Below are 12,773 nucleotides of genomic sequence, written 5' to 3' on the forward strand. Positions count from 1 at the left end.
CCTATTGCTCCTCGTAGGCATGTCGTACAGTATTGACTGATGTCTCATTGCAATGTTTATATCCTCGTGATTGAGTTTTGATTTCACTCAATACTATACGACATACCTACGATAAGCAATAGGCCTCCAAAGTTGACTGTGCATATCAGACGAACGCAGATACGCCTGTGATGACCGTCCCTTCCCAGATCCGCCAGTGTTGGCCGGGCCGGCGCAGATCCGCCAGTGATGCGCGCCTCTTCAGAGATACGCCACTTCTGCAGGCACACGTCGACACGGACAATTTTTCTGTTTCTCTTTTTTTAGGGTGAATCTGCGCGCATTCCGTTGTGAAGCTCGGCACGCCACGCGCGTCCCCGCGACTGACGAGGAGTAATGCCCCTTCATAGAGTAGGCCTATGGCGCCTGTGCGCCGCCTTACTCCCCTGGCTGGCAGCAGGACGCCCCGCCCGCCTCACCCCGCCTGCGTGCCCGGCCAGCCCTGACGAGGGAAAGAATCTCGCCATTTCCTCCGCCGTTGGCTCGGGGCCCCGCCGGCTATTTTCATTTACTGCGGCTGGAAAATGTGCTGCGAGACTTCGCACCCCGCCCCGCCCCGCCCACGCCCCGCCCCGGCTCAGCCCGCTTGGGGACTAGGAGCAGGGCGGCGCGGAGGAGTAGGGGAGCCGTGCTGCTGGCCCCTGGTGGCCCCGGCGCTAGATGGATTTCGGAAAAGGATTTCAGGCCTGCCAGCCTGGAAAACGACGCACGGCAGTGGCGTACAGCATCAGAGAAAAAGAGGGGAGAGACTGAGAGAAATCAAACGGATTCTCAGTGAGTTGGGAGAGCAGGGTGTGCGCAGTCACTCACTCGGCGGGTACCCCTTATTGGAATCTCCGGGCCTTATTCCAATTTCTTTTAGGACCGAAAAAAAAAATCTTCGCACAAGTTCAAGGCTAATTCGACGGGTTTCCGCTGACCTTCCCGGAGAGTGGTCATCCTGGGAGAGACGAGAAAAAGATGAAAAGAGGGAGAGAGGGGGGAATTCACGCGAGCCAGCTATCTCGACGCTCGTCTACAGCTGAACCGGGTATAGTAGAGTCGGAGTGAAGGGGAGGCGTGTGAGCTCCGTCATCGCGAACCTCACAAAGAGCACCGAAACTACAAAGGAAGAGGTGGCCCTGTGATAAACACCCCCTGATCGAGACACTCTTTTGACGAGAGACGCAGAAAGAGAAAGAGAGGGGGGGGGGGATAGAGAAAAAAAAGAGTGGGAAGAAAAAGAACACCCTTTACAAACACGTCTCTGTCCTGCCAAAGGGAAGGGGGGAGTGCCAGGCTAGAGGAAAAGGGAGAAGAACAAAAAAAAAAAAAAACACACAAGACGCGCGTCTGAGGCGGCGCGGGAACGACGTTTCTACAAGCCGTAGAGAGTACATGAACAAAGGGACGTGCGTAGCATCGCGCGGTGTGGTAAAAAAAAAGAGCCACAAGCGGCCTTGTTAAGCGTGCGGCAACGGATGGCGTGCGGCGCACCTTTAGGCGGCGCACCTTGAGGCGGCGCCCGGCGGGGCCTCACCCCACTGCGGAGGCAAAATGAAAGCCGGAACTACCGGTCACTTCAGATCAGTGATGACTGAGGGCACCGGAGGACAAGCCTTGCCTCAGAGGGTTGAAAAGCAAACAACTAAAATTCAGCAAAAATTGACAATTTATTTTCCTCCACGTATGTTTTCATTTTTAAAACCCTATTTCTTTTCTTTAATTCGGGGTATTTTTTTTAGTTCTGTCATTTTTCATGAGATGGCCGTGGCTGTCGGCGGGAGCAGCGTCAGAAAGATATTCCGGGGGAGGACGGTAGGAGAAGCAGCGGCGGCGGCGTCAGCCCGCGAGGTAGGCCGCGCGAGTGCAGCGGTGTGGGGCGGGTCGGCCTACCCCCGGCTCCACAGGCGCGCTGGAGCGCAAGCGGGCGGCCCGCCGCCGCCCGCCCCCCTGCCCAGGCGATCCCCGCCTCCATTAGGGAGGAGGGAGGTCGGTCTGGCTCGGACCGCTCCGCTCGCTCTCGGGTCACGGCACGCGGCGGACCTCCACTTGCATAAAGTTCTTCGACGAGGAACCGCGTGGCGTGGCGTGGCGGGGCCTGTGTAGAGCCTAGAGGCGCTCATCCCCCTCCTACCCCTTTCCCCCTCCTGTGTGTTTACACAGCTGCTGACCTCCACCCCCTCGGAGGACGGCGGGGGCGGAGGGGATCGAGTCGGGCTGGACCAGGACGAGCCGAGCCGAGCCGAACGGAGCCGAGCCGAGTCGGGTGGAGCCGGGTCGGGCGGCCACGCCCTTTCTATCTCGCCACCCACCCACCGCCGCCGCACGGAAATAGATTGACGCCAAGAGGCTGGAGTGTGATGGGCCGTGGAAAAGGGGGGGGGGGGGCGGAGGAAAACGGTGGAGGGGAGGGGGGAAAGGGGGGGGGAGTCAAACACACACACACACACACACACACACAACACACATCAGAGGAAATAGAATGGAGATAAGACAATTTAGCGCAGCTGATAATCGGTGCCACATTCCGCAGGTGACTCATTGGAAAGGCCGGGCGTTATGACGCAACTTACACAAAACTTCACCGGTAAAAGGTGCTCAATGCGTTATTGAGTATTAAAATAAGGAGCCGCCTAACAAACACAAGGTGAGGGCTTGCTTGTGTTTATTTTGAGATAGTCAATCTCAAATACTACTTCTAAATCCCCAACAACATGGACACTTCATGTGCATCAGTTTAAAAAATACAAGAAGTGTGCAGCACAGTGGAGGCTGTGGAGGTAACTAGTTTCCTGAACTTTAGATTTGATGGGAACACTTACCGTCCTGCAATGCCTCCTATCTGGATATCCTGAACAAATATTCCAAGCTCTCCTCTGTCTTCACTTCGTAATCCGACGACGCTGAATCCAAGACTGGTATTTTCAGGCTTAAAAAGCTAAGGAAAAATAATTCAAAAAATTAGGCGTTGGAGCGGTCATTCTTCCAAAGTTAAAAAGAGGAAATTCTGTAATACCTGAATAAAAAGAATCTGCCTGCCATGTGATGACTGCTCAATTGCCTTTTGAAACTCTAGGGCATATGTTGATGTGGTGATGGGAGGCTGGGTTCCATCCGGACTGTGGACCAAGTGCATCTACAAGAAAGAAGTGGTTTTAGATTTAAATGTTATGAAAGCAGGAATAAGGTAAAATTGTTAAAGGCCTACCTGTGGGGGAGAATTGGTATCCCCAGAACTGCTATGGGAGAGCTGGGGCACACGTTGGTCATCCAACTCTTGAGATCCATGATGCAGGTAGTACAGATCCGGTTCTCTTGGGACATTAAGGACTAGCTCTCCAGTTGGAGCAATATCAAAATCAACAGGCAGAATTGATGGGTGGTCTTGGAGTTGTTGATTTAGATCAGTGAGTGAATCCTAGAAAAAGAAAAAGTTGTTAAAAGAATAATCAGATAACAATAAAATTTCCACATTCATTGACATGTCCAACAAACAATAACAATAAGCATTTCAAATGAATGTTTACCTGAATAGTAACAATACTTCGAAAAATGGGGTTTTCTAGGACAGATATCAAGAGATTAAGATCATCTGTGGTTTGAGACTGAAGTTTCACATCATCACTTGAATTGATGGTGTGCTGAATGTGTTCCAACAGTTGCAAAGCAGTCGATATATCTGCGAGAAGTAGGAAATACACAGTTAAAACTGATGGGCATGGGTAAAAATATGCAACACTTATCACGAGATAAATTTGGTTACCTGAGTTGAGAGGCATTGTGCAGGTGGGAGTTTTCTTCCAACAAACCAATGCGTTATGGACTTCCCTTGGCTGAAATATTTTTTTTAAAGAAAGAAACAGCGTTAGAATATAGGAATCATAACTGTAAGATTTTTTGGTGGGCATGAGAGAGTCTTTCATTAAGATAACAGTTGCATTGGTAGAAAGGGCTTTACGGTTAAGAATTTCTTCCTTAATAAAGGTAGATACCACTCAGATTAAACGGTCATCAGCTACGGTAACTAATTGTCTTATCAACTATTGATTTAAAAGCAGGAAAGAAACAAGAAAAGGGGGGTAAAAGCAAATTTTATCATCTGGACCAGCATCTCACTATCTATGGTCAAGACTGCACCTGTACCACAGAGAGTAATCTGAAATTCCTAACCGAGTAAGAGAAAGAGTATTAGCGAAAAACTTACCGCACACGGCCTCTCTGGCGGAGAAGTGTTCAACCAAATCTCCAAATTTCATCGAGTTGCCTGTTATTGTTTTCTTTTACAATCTAAACATAAACGTAGCAGAAAAGTTCCAAAAGCCCCTAGCGCCATTGAAGTTCTAATTTACACCGCTACGTGCGCTAAGATCGCAGTCTGCTTAACACAGCCTTCCAGAATGGACACCATTCGCATGGTCACGTGGTTAGGCGGTTTATTTTGAACGTAGGAGCGGCTCGTACATCGAAGTTTCTTTTTTTCGGGTGCGAGCGGGCGGGCAAAAAAATTGTTGAACCTGGAAAGCCTGCAATTTCAGCAAGTATCGCCGACATTTTCAAGGGAAGAAGTGGTCGGAGGTCTGAATTTTGAATTTCGGGATAGCCGCGCTTCAAAGAGCGATACCCATTTGAACTCTGACCTGACTTTTCCCACAGCTCGGCTCGTAATCATGCAAACGAATAACCTTGGGAATGTAAACCTCTGGCAGGAAGACTCCAGCACTCCACGCAGCTCAACTGGAATTACCAGCATTTTTTCCCCCCGTAGCCGAGACTATTTTCCTGCTGATGTGCTACCCGCGTCACGAGCACCGCACGGAGCACCCGGGCGTGGGAGGAGGATTTTGCCACTGATTACCTTGATGTGCATGAGTCCTGCGAATGCTACGAAACAAGAAGGATCGTCGCTGCCCACTTGGTTAAAGAGGCTTTGATTGTGCAGTGTGCTGTGTTCTTTTCAGTTAATGTCTTTGGATATCGAGAGTTAATCTTTTTCCCTTTGACATAAGTACCCTTTTCCTCCCTTGCCTCTTGCCTCTTATTACGTGACGTTATTTCCCTCTCCCATATTTCCCCCTCTCCCTTCCACCTGCGAGGCTCTCCCTCTCCGTAGTGGCCCTCTCCGGTCTGCTCCGGCGGTGCGGTGCACGGTGCATCAAAACAACGAATAATTCTGTGGAAAAAGTCACCACCTCGCAATGTTCAACTCAGTGAAAAGTTTAAGAGACTTCTTTAGCTACTGGTACTTTCGTTACCTAATGGTGACAGAGCTGTACATCGTCGAAAGATGGGAACAGAGAGTTATGAGTATCCTTTACTGCGATTTTTTGTTGGTTAGGTCTATCCATATCTTGCTTCATGTGTCTGATAAAGTTCTATAGAATGAGTCACACCATTTTGTGAGTGGCCAATATTTTGTTACTATCGATAAAATAGCTTTTGATTCAAATCAGTGTTAGCATATCGTTGTTCTGCATTTACTTTGCAACAAGTAATATGAAGTTTTCAAGTTTGGAATTTGTATGTGTTCCCAGTGAGAAATGAAATTTTCTTCAACGTCGATTCGATGTCGGTTTGACGGTGAAACAGTCGGATAAATGTAATTTTTTCCCCCAAATCCACATCTTTTCGATATTTTGACGTAGATTCTAAGTTGAATCCACGTTTCTATTTCTCACTTGGGTTGTCTGCATCCACTTTACTAGTAATGCTGAATTTAGTCTCGTGAGACCCGTTGCCTCACGGTGAGGCGGCCTCACTGAGATCGCATACCTCAGAGGTTTTCAGCCAATTACAGTCCTCAAAAACCTCTGAGGCAAGCAATCTCAGTGAGGCCGCCTCACCGTGAGGCAACGGGTCTCACAAGATTAAATCCAGCATTAAATTAATGTTCATTTCTTCTCATCTTAGATCATCTGTTAAACCTTAACAGCTGACCAGATGTAGCATTTGTGCTATTGTTTGTTCTCTTTTGGTATTTCAACAGTACAGTTCTCGTTAATCTAGCATCCCCACTGTCGAAGTACCTTATCAACTCTCCAATTCAAGATACATCAAAAAATTAATTAACTCTGCTCTCCTTCAACCTCAAAAGACACATCCCTTCTGACATCAATGCTTTAAAGACAACTTTTGTACTGTTAAGATTTACAACAAATCTATTTCATGGATATTTACGTGTACTTCTTATTTGCTTCATGTTTGCTTGATATGTGATGCATCCTTTCTACCTATTTACAAAACCTTGCCCCTGTTTAGACAATGAAATCGGTTCTCATATTTCCTCTCAGGTATTATTTTGCAGCGAATACTATAGTCAAATAATTACATTTTAAAGTGTGTTTTTCTATAACATTCCAATTGTAAGTTCCTTTTTGGGGTTTTATTTTAATGGATTACATATTGACCCTTCCTTATCAGCTTTAGTACTTGTTCCCTAAAGAAGACATAAGAATACTGTGTGTATTATTGATCTACTACTTAGACAATTAAAAGACAAGAATGTATGTATGTTCTCTGTAACATACTTGATAGTTACCTGTAATTTTTTTTCTGACTCTTGGCTTGAAGTCTTTATGGTACTCAAACATGTTCCTCTTAGAAATTTAGCAGTAACTACATATATCTTAGCTTAGTGTTGAGAGCTATGTTAGCTTGAATTTTTAATTATTGGAAGGTTTTGAGTAGTTCATTTTGTAGAGTAATATTTATTTTATTTTGACTGTCTCTTTCTTCTGCCTATTTTCTTACTGTGTGTTACTTGCTTATGTCATTTTTATCACATACCGAGCCTGGTTAAATGCATAAAATGTTATTTTTGCTGATATGTGAATAACAATGTTTGTTATTGTTGTCTTGTCTCGTAAGCGTTCTCTCTCTTGCCACCTAAATCAAGATGTGTACTTTTTAAAGATACCAATGGTACAGATTGTATTACAGCACGTCTTCTTAGGCACTTGACTGATGAGAGCTGAACTTATTTTCCATTCACTGCATTTCTATCCTTTTTTGTACCAATTTTTTGTGCCGGTTATAGTCTTGTTGAAGTAATAGGTATTAAATACAGCAATCCTTTTTATCATTTATTTTACATTAAAAAATAAAGATACAATCACAGTTGAATACATTTTTAAATGAAAACACCTATCAGTCTAATATTTTTCCTATGAACTTCAACTACAATAACATTGTTTTAAACTTCAGAGCACAAAAATATCATCAAAAAGAAAAAAATTGTTGTTTTGTGAGTGTCAGAAGCTTTTCTATTGTTAACATGAGCTTATCAACCACTGATGTATGGTTGCCACCACATACTGTACCAAAATTCAAACTTAAAAAAACTTGTGCATATCACAGGGATGTAAGAGTCAGGATGGGTATTTAAATCAAGCTTGCCAGTGTTATGCTAAAGGTAAAACATGAGAAAGAGTCAAACAACAGTTAATTCATTGTCACACAGTTTCACATTCAAGTGTATCACAGATTGAACTGTACAACAGGTACATTCATAAATAACATGGCATATAATTACAATCAATCAATGGCACGGCCAATTTTACAGCAAAAGATAAGACATCTAAAAAATTATTTCATTATGTAATATATATTATTTATTAGTCTAAACAAGATAAGAGAAACTGCCAATCTGTCAGCAACATGTGCATTTCAGCACTAAGCATTTAAAACAAATTTAAGTAACAAGTGATTCTTAAACTTTGAACTATTCATGGTTTTTAAAACAATCCTACAGAGTCACTACCATTGATACAGTTGCCTCTCAAGAAATTAGGAAAATAGTATTAGTAAGGGCAAACATGCTAAACTTCTTCTTAGATAGTAAGGAAAAGAAAGGTTAAAAGAGCTGCTAAGGATACAAATTTTCCAGAAACACAAAAACCAGATTTTCTTTTTAAGATAGAAAATAAATTTTAAGAGAGCGGCTAAGGATGCAAATTTTCCAGAAGCACAAAAACCAAACATCTTTTTGTAAAAGAAAACAAAGTTACTTGGGACGAATTTTTTCATACATAAATTGTTGAGATCTTTCAGTGGTGAACTGAGATGTTTTATTTGAAGCACTTAATCCAAGAGTCCTTTTCCTCATGAAATGGAATTGAGCAAGGGCAAAATCATACAGCTCCTGCTCCATTTGCCAAACTTTTGAATCCTGAATCTTCTTAATTGTGCTAGGAGATGGATCTGCCTTCTGTACTGTTCGTCGAAGATGTGATTTCTTACCTATAAAACACACATAACAAATAATATAGTCAAGGGAAAACAGATTTAAAATGAACTTAAGGTTTAAAAAGATGGCAACTTCTTACTACTTAAATAGTGTTTGGATGCTCCTTGAAAAAAACTTGGGAGAGTTACTTCAAGAAGACGAATGAACTCCTCCATTTCCTCAGTCACACCAACCAGGAGATAATGGCTGATCAAATTTCGTTTAGCTTCCTCTAAAGCCCACTTGTTGCCAGGTTCCCTGTAAAATGAGGACACATTGTTATGATTCCACATGCAAGGAATATATCTCTGCCTTGCATATTAAGGTTAATTTTAAATTATACAAATTAGAAAATTACCAGCACAAAGCAGAATGACCACAGAAGAAAGGTACCTGAAGCCACATGTTATCAGGGTGACAATCAGGCTGCTTTTTTTCAACACACTCATCAAAAGTCTAAAAGAAAAAATATATGAAAGAATGAAATTATCTAATTTTCAATGCGATGTAATTAATCTGTTATGAAAAGTTAGGCATAAAATGTTACATACTACTTTATCACCATGCTTTCGTCGCACAAGATAGGGACGAAAATCATCACCATATCTCAAAAAGTAATAATAAGATACCAGACGATCAAGAGGGCGCCGAATCAAATTTATCCAAACTGGTTTCAAATTTACTCCAAACCTAGGCAAGAAAGCAAGAGTTAACATTACAGAGTACAGGGAGAGTAAATGCACATTGCAAGACAGTAGAACTTACTTATCAAAATCAACATAAGCTATATGACCATGGTATAACGCAGGTTTAATTGAGTCCCATTTGCTTACATTAAATGCAAATCTTGCCTGTTGTGAGTGAATATTCTGATTTTAACAGATCAAATCAAGACAGAAATCACACAAGAAAGTCACAAAAAATAAAAGCTTACCTGGTTTGCTAAGGATAGAACATGCATGTTCCCTGTCACATTTATATGAAGTACATGGTAGCTGTTCAATCGGCAGAGGTCATAGGCAACATTGATGAAACTTGTTGAACCAGTTTTGGGAACGCGATTGTATATTACAACTAAGTCTTTTCTGTCCCTCAAGTTGACATTTGGCACCTCAACCAGTGCTCCTCCACCAGCTCCTCCGCCAATTATTGGTGAGGGTATACTTGCTTCATTATTTACCAAGATCTGTTTCCTGACGATTGCTACTTCAGAAACTGAAAAGAATAGGATGTATTGCAATGCATTTCCTTCTTTAATTTACATTCAAATCTAGAGAAGAAAAAAATAAGGCAACATACCTAACTTGTCGTTAGTCCCTTCTAAATTTAAAACTCTTATTTCAAAATATAAAATAACTACAACAAAAAATAAAGTGCAAGCAAATAAAAGTAAGTTATTGTTCAATATACTCTTTTTAAAGATCATTTTGAGCACTTGGTTGGTTGAGTGGAAGAAGTTATTCTTGAAGCCCAGCGCAGTCCACTCCTCATAATTGGTATTTATTTCTAAGTATTTACTAAGCACATTGACAGATTACCTCACCAAATTTATTTTATGAATCAAAAAAGGAAAATTACAACATTACAAAACCGTAACCCCTAACCTCCTGAACAATGAAAACATGCCTGAAAATAAGCCAGCACATTATTTACAGCATCGTTTCAATAGGATTTTAGGAGCTTACGTAGATATCAAATCATTTGAATACATTTCAGTGATTCCCTTTTAAAATTTTGAGTCAGTACTTTTAACACTAAAAATGATAAATTTGTTCACATAACAGGCCTTTTTTCTAGTTCTAGTCTGTCTGAGAATCCAAGTATTGGTAGTCCTGTAAGACCACTGGCCTTCCGTTGTCAACATCGTCTGCTCTGCATCTGTCAGATCTGTCAGATTGTCTGTCTGTCTGTGGGTCAACAACTCCGAGCAGGAGCAGGAGAATATTCTTTCTTGCTAGGTCTAGTCTTTGAGAGCCAAAGAGCGCAAAGAGCTGTCTGAAGTGTGGAGATATGGGTTCATAATTCTTTTCTAGCCATAATTCTGTTGTAAACTTACAAAAATGGGGCAAGGTAAAAGTCAATTTACAGAAGAGGAACTTCAAGATTATCAGGTAACCTTAGTTCCACAAACGTTGTCAAACAATGTTACTTGAAGATTCTTACTAGTCTATGTCTCTTAATTATTGCAGGATCTGACGTATTTCACTAAAAAAGAAGTGTTGTAGTAAGTAATTGAATCGTATCAATATTTTTATCCCTTTATTTTATCTACATACCATACTTCCTATTTTTGTGTTCAGTGCACATCAGAAGTTTAAAGCCTTAGCTCCAGAAAGAGTTGGTCACAACAAAAATGCCAAGCTGCCTATGTCAAAAATACTGCTTTACCCAGAATTGAAGGTTAATCCTTTTGGAGATCGAATATGCCATGCCTTCAGCTCAAGCCATGATGGAGACTGCACTTTTGAGGACTTTTTGGATATGATGTCAGTTTTTAGTGATGCTGCACCCAAAAGTGTTAAGGCTGAGCATGCTTTTAGAATTTTTGGTGAGTATTCCATAAATATGTTTTTTCATCATTCAAAGCTCTACTATTTCGTCAATCTCACTGATGTGTGACTATTTTGTTCCCTTAGACTTTGATGGGGATGATATGCTTGGAGAAACGGACCTGCACCAAGTTGTTGAACGGCTTACTGGATCTCAGAGATTAAGTGAATCTGATATGAAAAACTTAATTCAGAACATTCTTGATGAAGCCGATTTAGATGAAGATGGTGCCCTTTCTTTTGCTGAATTTGAACATATTATTGACAAGTCTTCTGATTTCTGCAGGTAAAAAACTTTTAACATGCACTTGTCACTTGAATCATATTGTGGTCAAACTTCCACCCACCAACAAGTATATGTTAATTTTAATTTCAGCACCTTCCGAATACGCCTGTAATGCCTTCTTTATCACTAACTGAACTATATACTACATGAATTGCCAAAGATGAACTACTCACTGCATTTCAACTGAAGACTGACTCATCTCTTGCAACTAAGTGGAACTAGAATGTGGAATCTCATTGTACAATCTAGAAAACTCCAGAATTTTTTATTGTAATAATGAATTTCAATATTTTGTACACCCCGACCCTTTAATTGCTACCCATATGTCTAGGGTTCTACCATGAGATCTTGTTACAATTTATTGTTTTGATTTCCTTTAACTTATTAATCTGCTTCTCAGTACTTCCCTGAGCCTCTGCCATGAGATCTTGTTACAATTTGTTGTTCCTACTTTCTTTAACTTATCTATCTTAACTGCATCTCAGTACCTCCTTAAGCTTTACTTAAATTCTTTATGGTTGTGAGAATTAAAGAAAAAAATGGTACGTATGGTCAGATTTGGTTGTTCATTGACTAATTATCCTAATCACAATGTTAAATCACAGTTAACATTACAAAGAAGAGAGCAAAAATAAAAGACACTACCTTTATTCATTATCTGAAAATTATATCTTATACAAAAGGGATAGTAGAATAATATATGAGGTTTTAGACAAGTCGAGGTCACCATTAATGTAGTTCATGGAAGGAGATGAGTTTATGAGTGGAGGTATCCCCTGAAAGATATTAGATTTGTTAATAATCACAACGAGTCACAAACGTGAAAAGAAAATACTAGAGTACTTACGGAAGTTTAATTCTCATGAAGATCCAACAAGAGCAGAATGCAACAATGACAAAGAGGAATCCAACAGCTATGAGTAACAGCCGGTTGAATTTTGGTGTTGATGGGCTGTGAGTTTGGTTGAGCACAATGAAGCCCAACCCTCCCATGGTGAACATGAAGGATGATGTCAAACCCTCTATTACATACTGGCCGTTAAGACGGTGAGGCATGATGGCCACCTACAGATCAAGTTTCATTAAAAATCTGAAAAGTTACAAGAAGTTGATAGTAAAATGTCAATTTTCAACTACTGTACACTCACTGTTCTGGTGCCTCGTTCATCAGTCACTGATCCGTAGCCTGGTGTCTCTGTGATTATATCGTATATAACTCCTGAATTTAGCAAAAAAAGGGGAAATGTGAAAAGTTTGATTCTATGAATAGCTTTATGTTGACTAAGTTAATGTCACATAAGACAAGCTAAATCCTGGTAACATGTAAAGCATACTATAAGTATGTTAAAAAAAAAATACGACGACGCTAGTGGGCAAATATTTTTTCATTGAAGAGTTGAAGGTTCAATCAAAGAAAGCTTATAGAAAAACATTGAGAGACCGTAAGGTTAGGTTGACAAGATAGCTTACCGCCTGTCACCAAGAAGTAAGATAGAAGCACCATGGCGTAAACGGTCATCGCTGAGGGTTGACGAAACCATGACGGCCATTTAACCTTGAGATTTGGAACTTCTAAAAGTTGGTAGGGTAAAGTGTACAATATCTCCATTTTCACCGGTTCGCCGCTAACTACTGCTGCTGACGTCTTGTCCTGAATGTTGACGTTTGAAGAAATTTTTCATCCCGGCAATTTAGT

General features: G+C 41.3%; 5 protein-coding genes across 7 annotated transcripts in view; 2 read left to right on the forward strand and 3 right to left on the reverse strand.

Annotated features, from left to right (window-relative positions):
• The window catches only part of LOC113213297 (patj homolog), a 44,901-nt gene extending 39,998 nt beyond the window's left edge, over positions 1-4,903 (reverse strand). For 2 of the 3 annotated variants that reach the window (XM_052267491.1, XM_052267490.1), the window contains exons 1-6: positions 4,877-4,903; positions 3,785-3,854; positions 3,549-3,700; positions 3,230-3,439; positions 3,038-3,157; positions 2,844-2,959 (exon numbers count right to left, since the gene is read on the reverse strand). In XM_052267491.1, coding sequence (XP_052123451.1) covers positions 2,844-2,959; positions 3,038-3,157; positions 3,230-3,439; positions 3,549-3,700; positions 3,785-3,854; positions 4,877-4,888 — 680 coding nt within the window. In that variant the 5' untranslated portion in view covers positions 4,889-4,903. Of the gene's footprint in view, positions 1-2,843; positions 2,960-3,037; positions 3,158-3,229; positions 3,440-3,548; positions 3,701-3,784; positions 3,855-4,225; positions 4,392-4,876 lie in introns of those variants that run through there. The other variant, XM_026432323.2, reaches the window with a different exon arrangement.
• LOC113213301 (serine palmitoyltransferase small subunit B) lies at positions 4,890-7,140 on the forward strand. Its single transcript, XM_026432326.2, has 2 exons — positions 4,890-5,325; positions 5,959-7,140. The coding sequence occupies exons 1-2, from the start codon at positions 5,217-5,219 to the stop codon at positions 6,081-6,083; spliced, it is 234 nt and encodes a 77-aa protein (XP_026288111.1). The 5' UTR covers positions 4,890-5,216; the 3' UTR covers positions 6,084-7,140.
• Positions 7,088-10,018, reverse strand: LOC113213296 (heparin sulfate O-sulfotransferase). Its single transcript, XM_026432321.2, has 7 exons — positions 9,542-10,018; positions 9,177-9,457; positions 9,008-9,093; positions 8,794-8,932; positions 8,601-8,698; positions 8,343-8,500; positions 7,088-8,256 (listed from the first exon to the last, which is right to left on the reverse strand). Exons 1-7 carry the CDS (start codon positions 9,666-9,668, stop codon positions 8,021-8,023), a joined length of 1,125 nt encoding a protein of 374 aa, XP_026288106.1. The 5' UTR covers positions 9,669-10,018; the 3' UTR covers positions 7,088-8,020.
• A 130-nt stretch (positions 10,019-10,148) lies between these two features.
• On the forward strand, positions 10,149-11,632 carry LOC113213298 (calcium and integrin-binding protein 1-like). Its single transcript, XM_026432324.2, has 5 exons — positions 10,149-10,353; positions 10,432-10,466; positions 10,543-10,790; positions 10,879-11,077; positions 11,168-11,632. Exons 1-5 carry the CDS (start codon positions 10,303-10,305, stop codon positions 11,187-11,189), a joined length of 555 nt encoding a protein of 184 aa, XP_026288109.1. The 5' UTR covers positions 10,149-10,302; the 3' UTR covers positions 11,190-11,632.
• A 77-nt stretch (positions 11,633-11,709) lies between these two features.
• On the reverse strand, positions 11,710-12,752 carry LOC113213300 (oligosaccharyltransferase complex subunit ostc-B). Its single transcript, XM_026432325.2, has 4 exons — positions 12,548-12,752; positions 12,226-12,296; positions 11,925-12,142; positions 11,710-11,853 (listed from the first exon to the last, which is right to left on the reverse strand). Exons 1-4 carry the CDS (start codon positions 12,684-12,686, stop codon positions 11,835-11,837), a joined length of 447 nt encoding a protein of 148 aa, XP_026288110.1. The 5' UTR covers positions 12,687-12,752; the 3' UTR covers positions 11,710-11,834.
• Positions 12,753-12,773: the final 21 nt, after the last annotated feature.

This window comes from Frankliniella occidentalis, unplaced genomic scaffold, assembly GCF_000697945.3.
Source record: "Frankliniella occidentalis isolate FOCC.00 unplaced genomic scaffold, Focc_3.1 Scaffold53, whole genome shotgun sequence".
In the NCBI taxonomy this organism is placed as follows: Eukaryota; Metazoa; Arthropoda; class Insecta; order Thysanoptera; family Thripidae; genus Frankliniella; species Frankliniella occidentalis.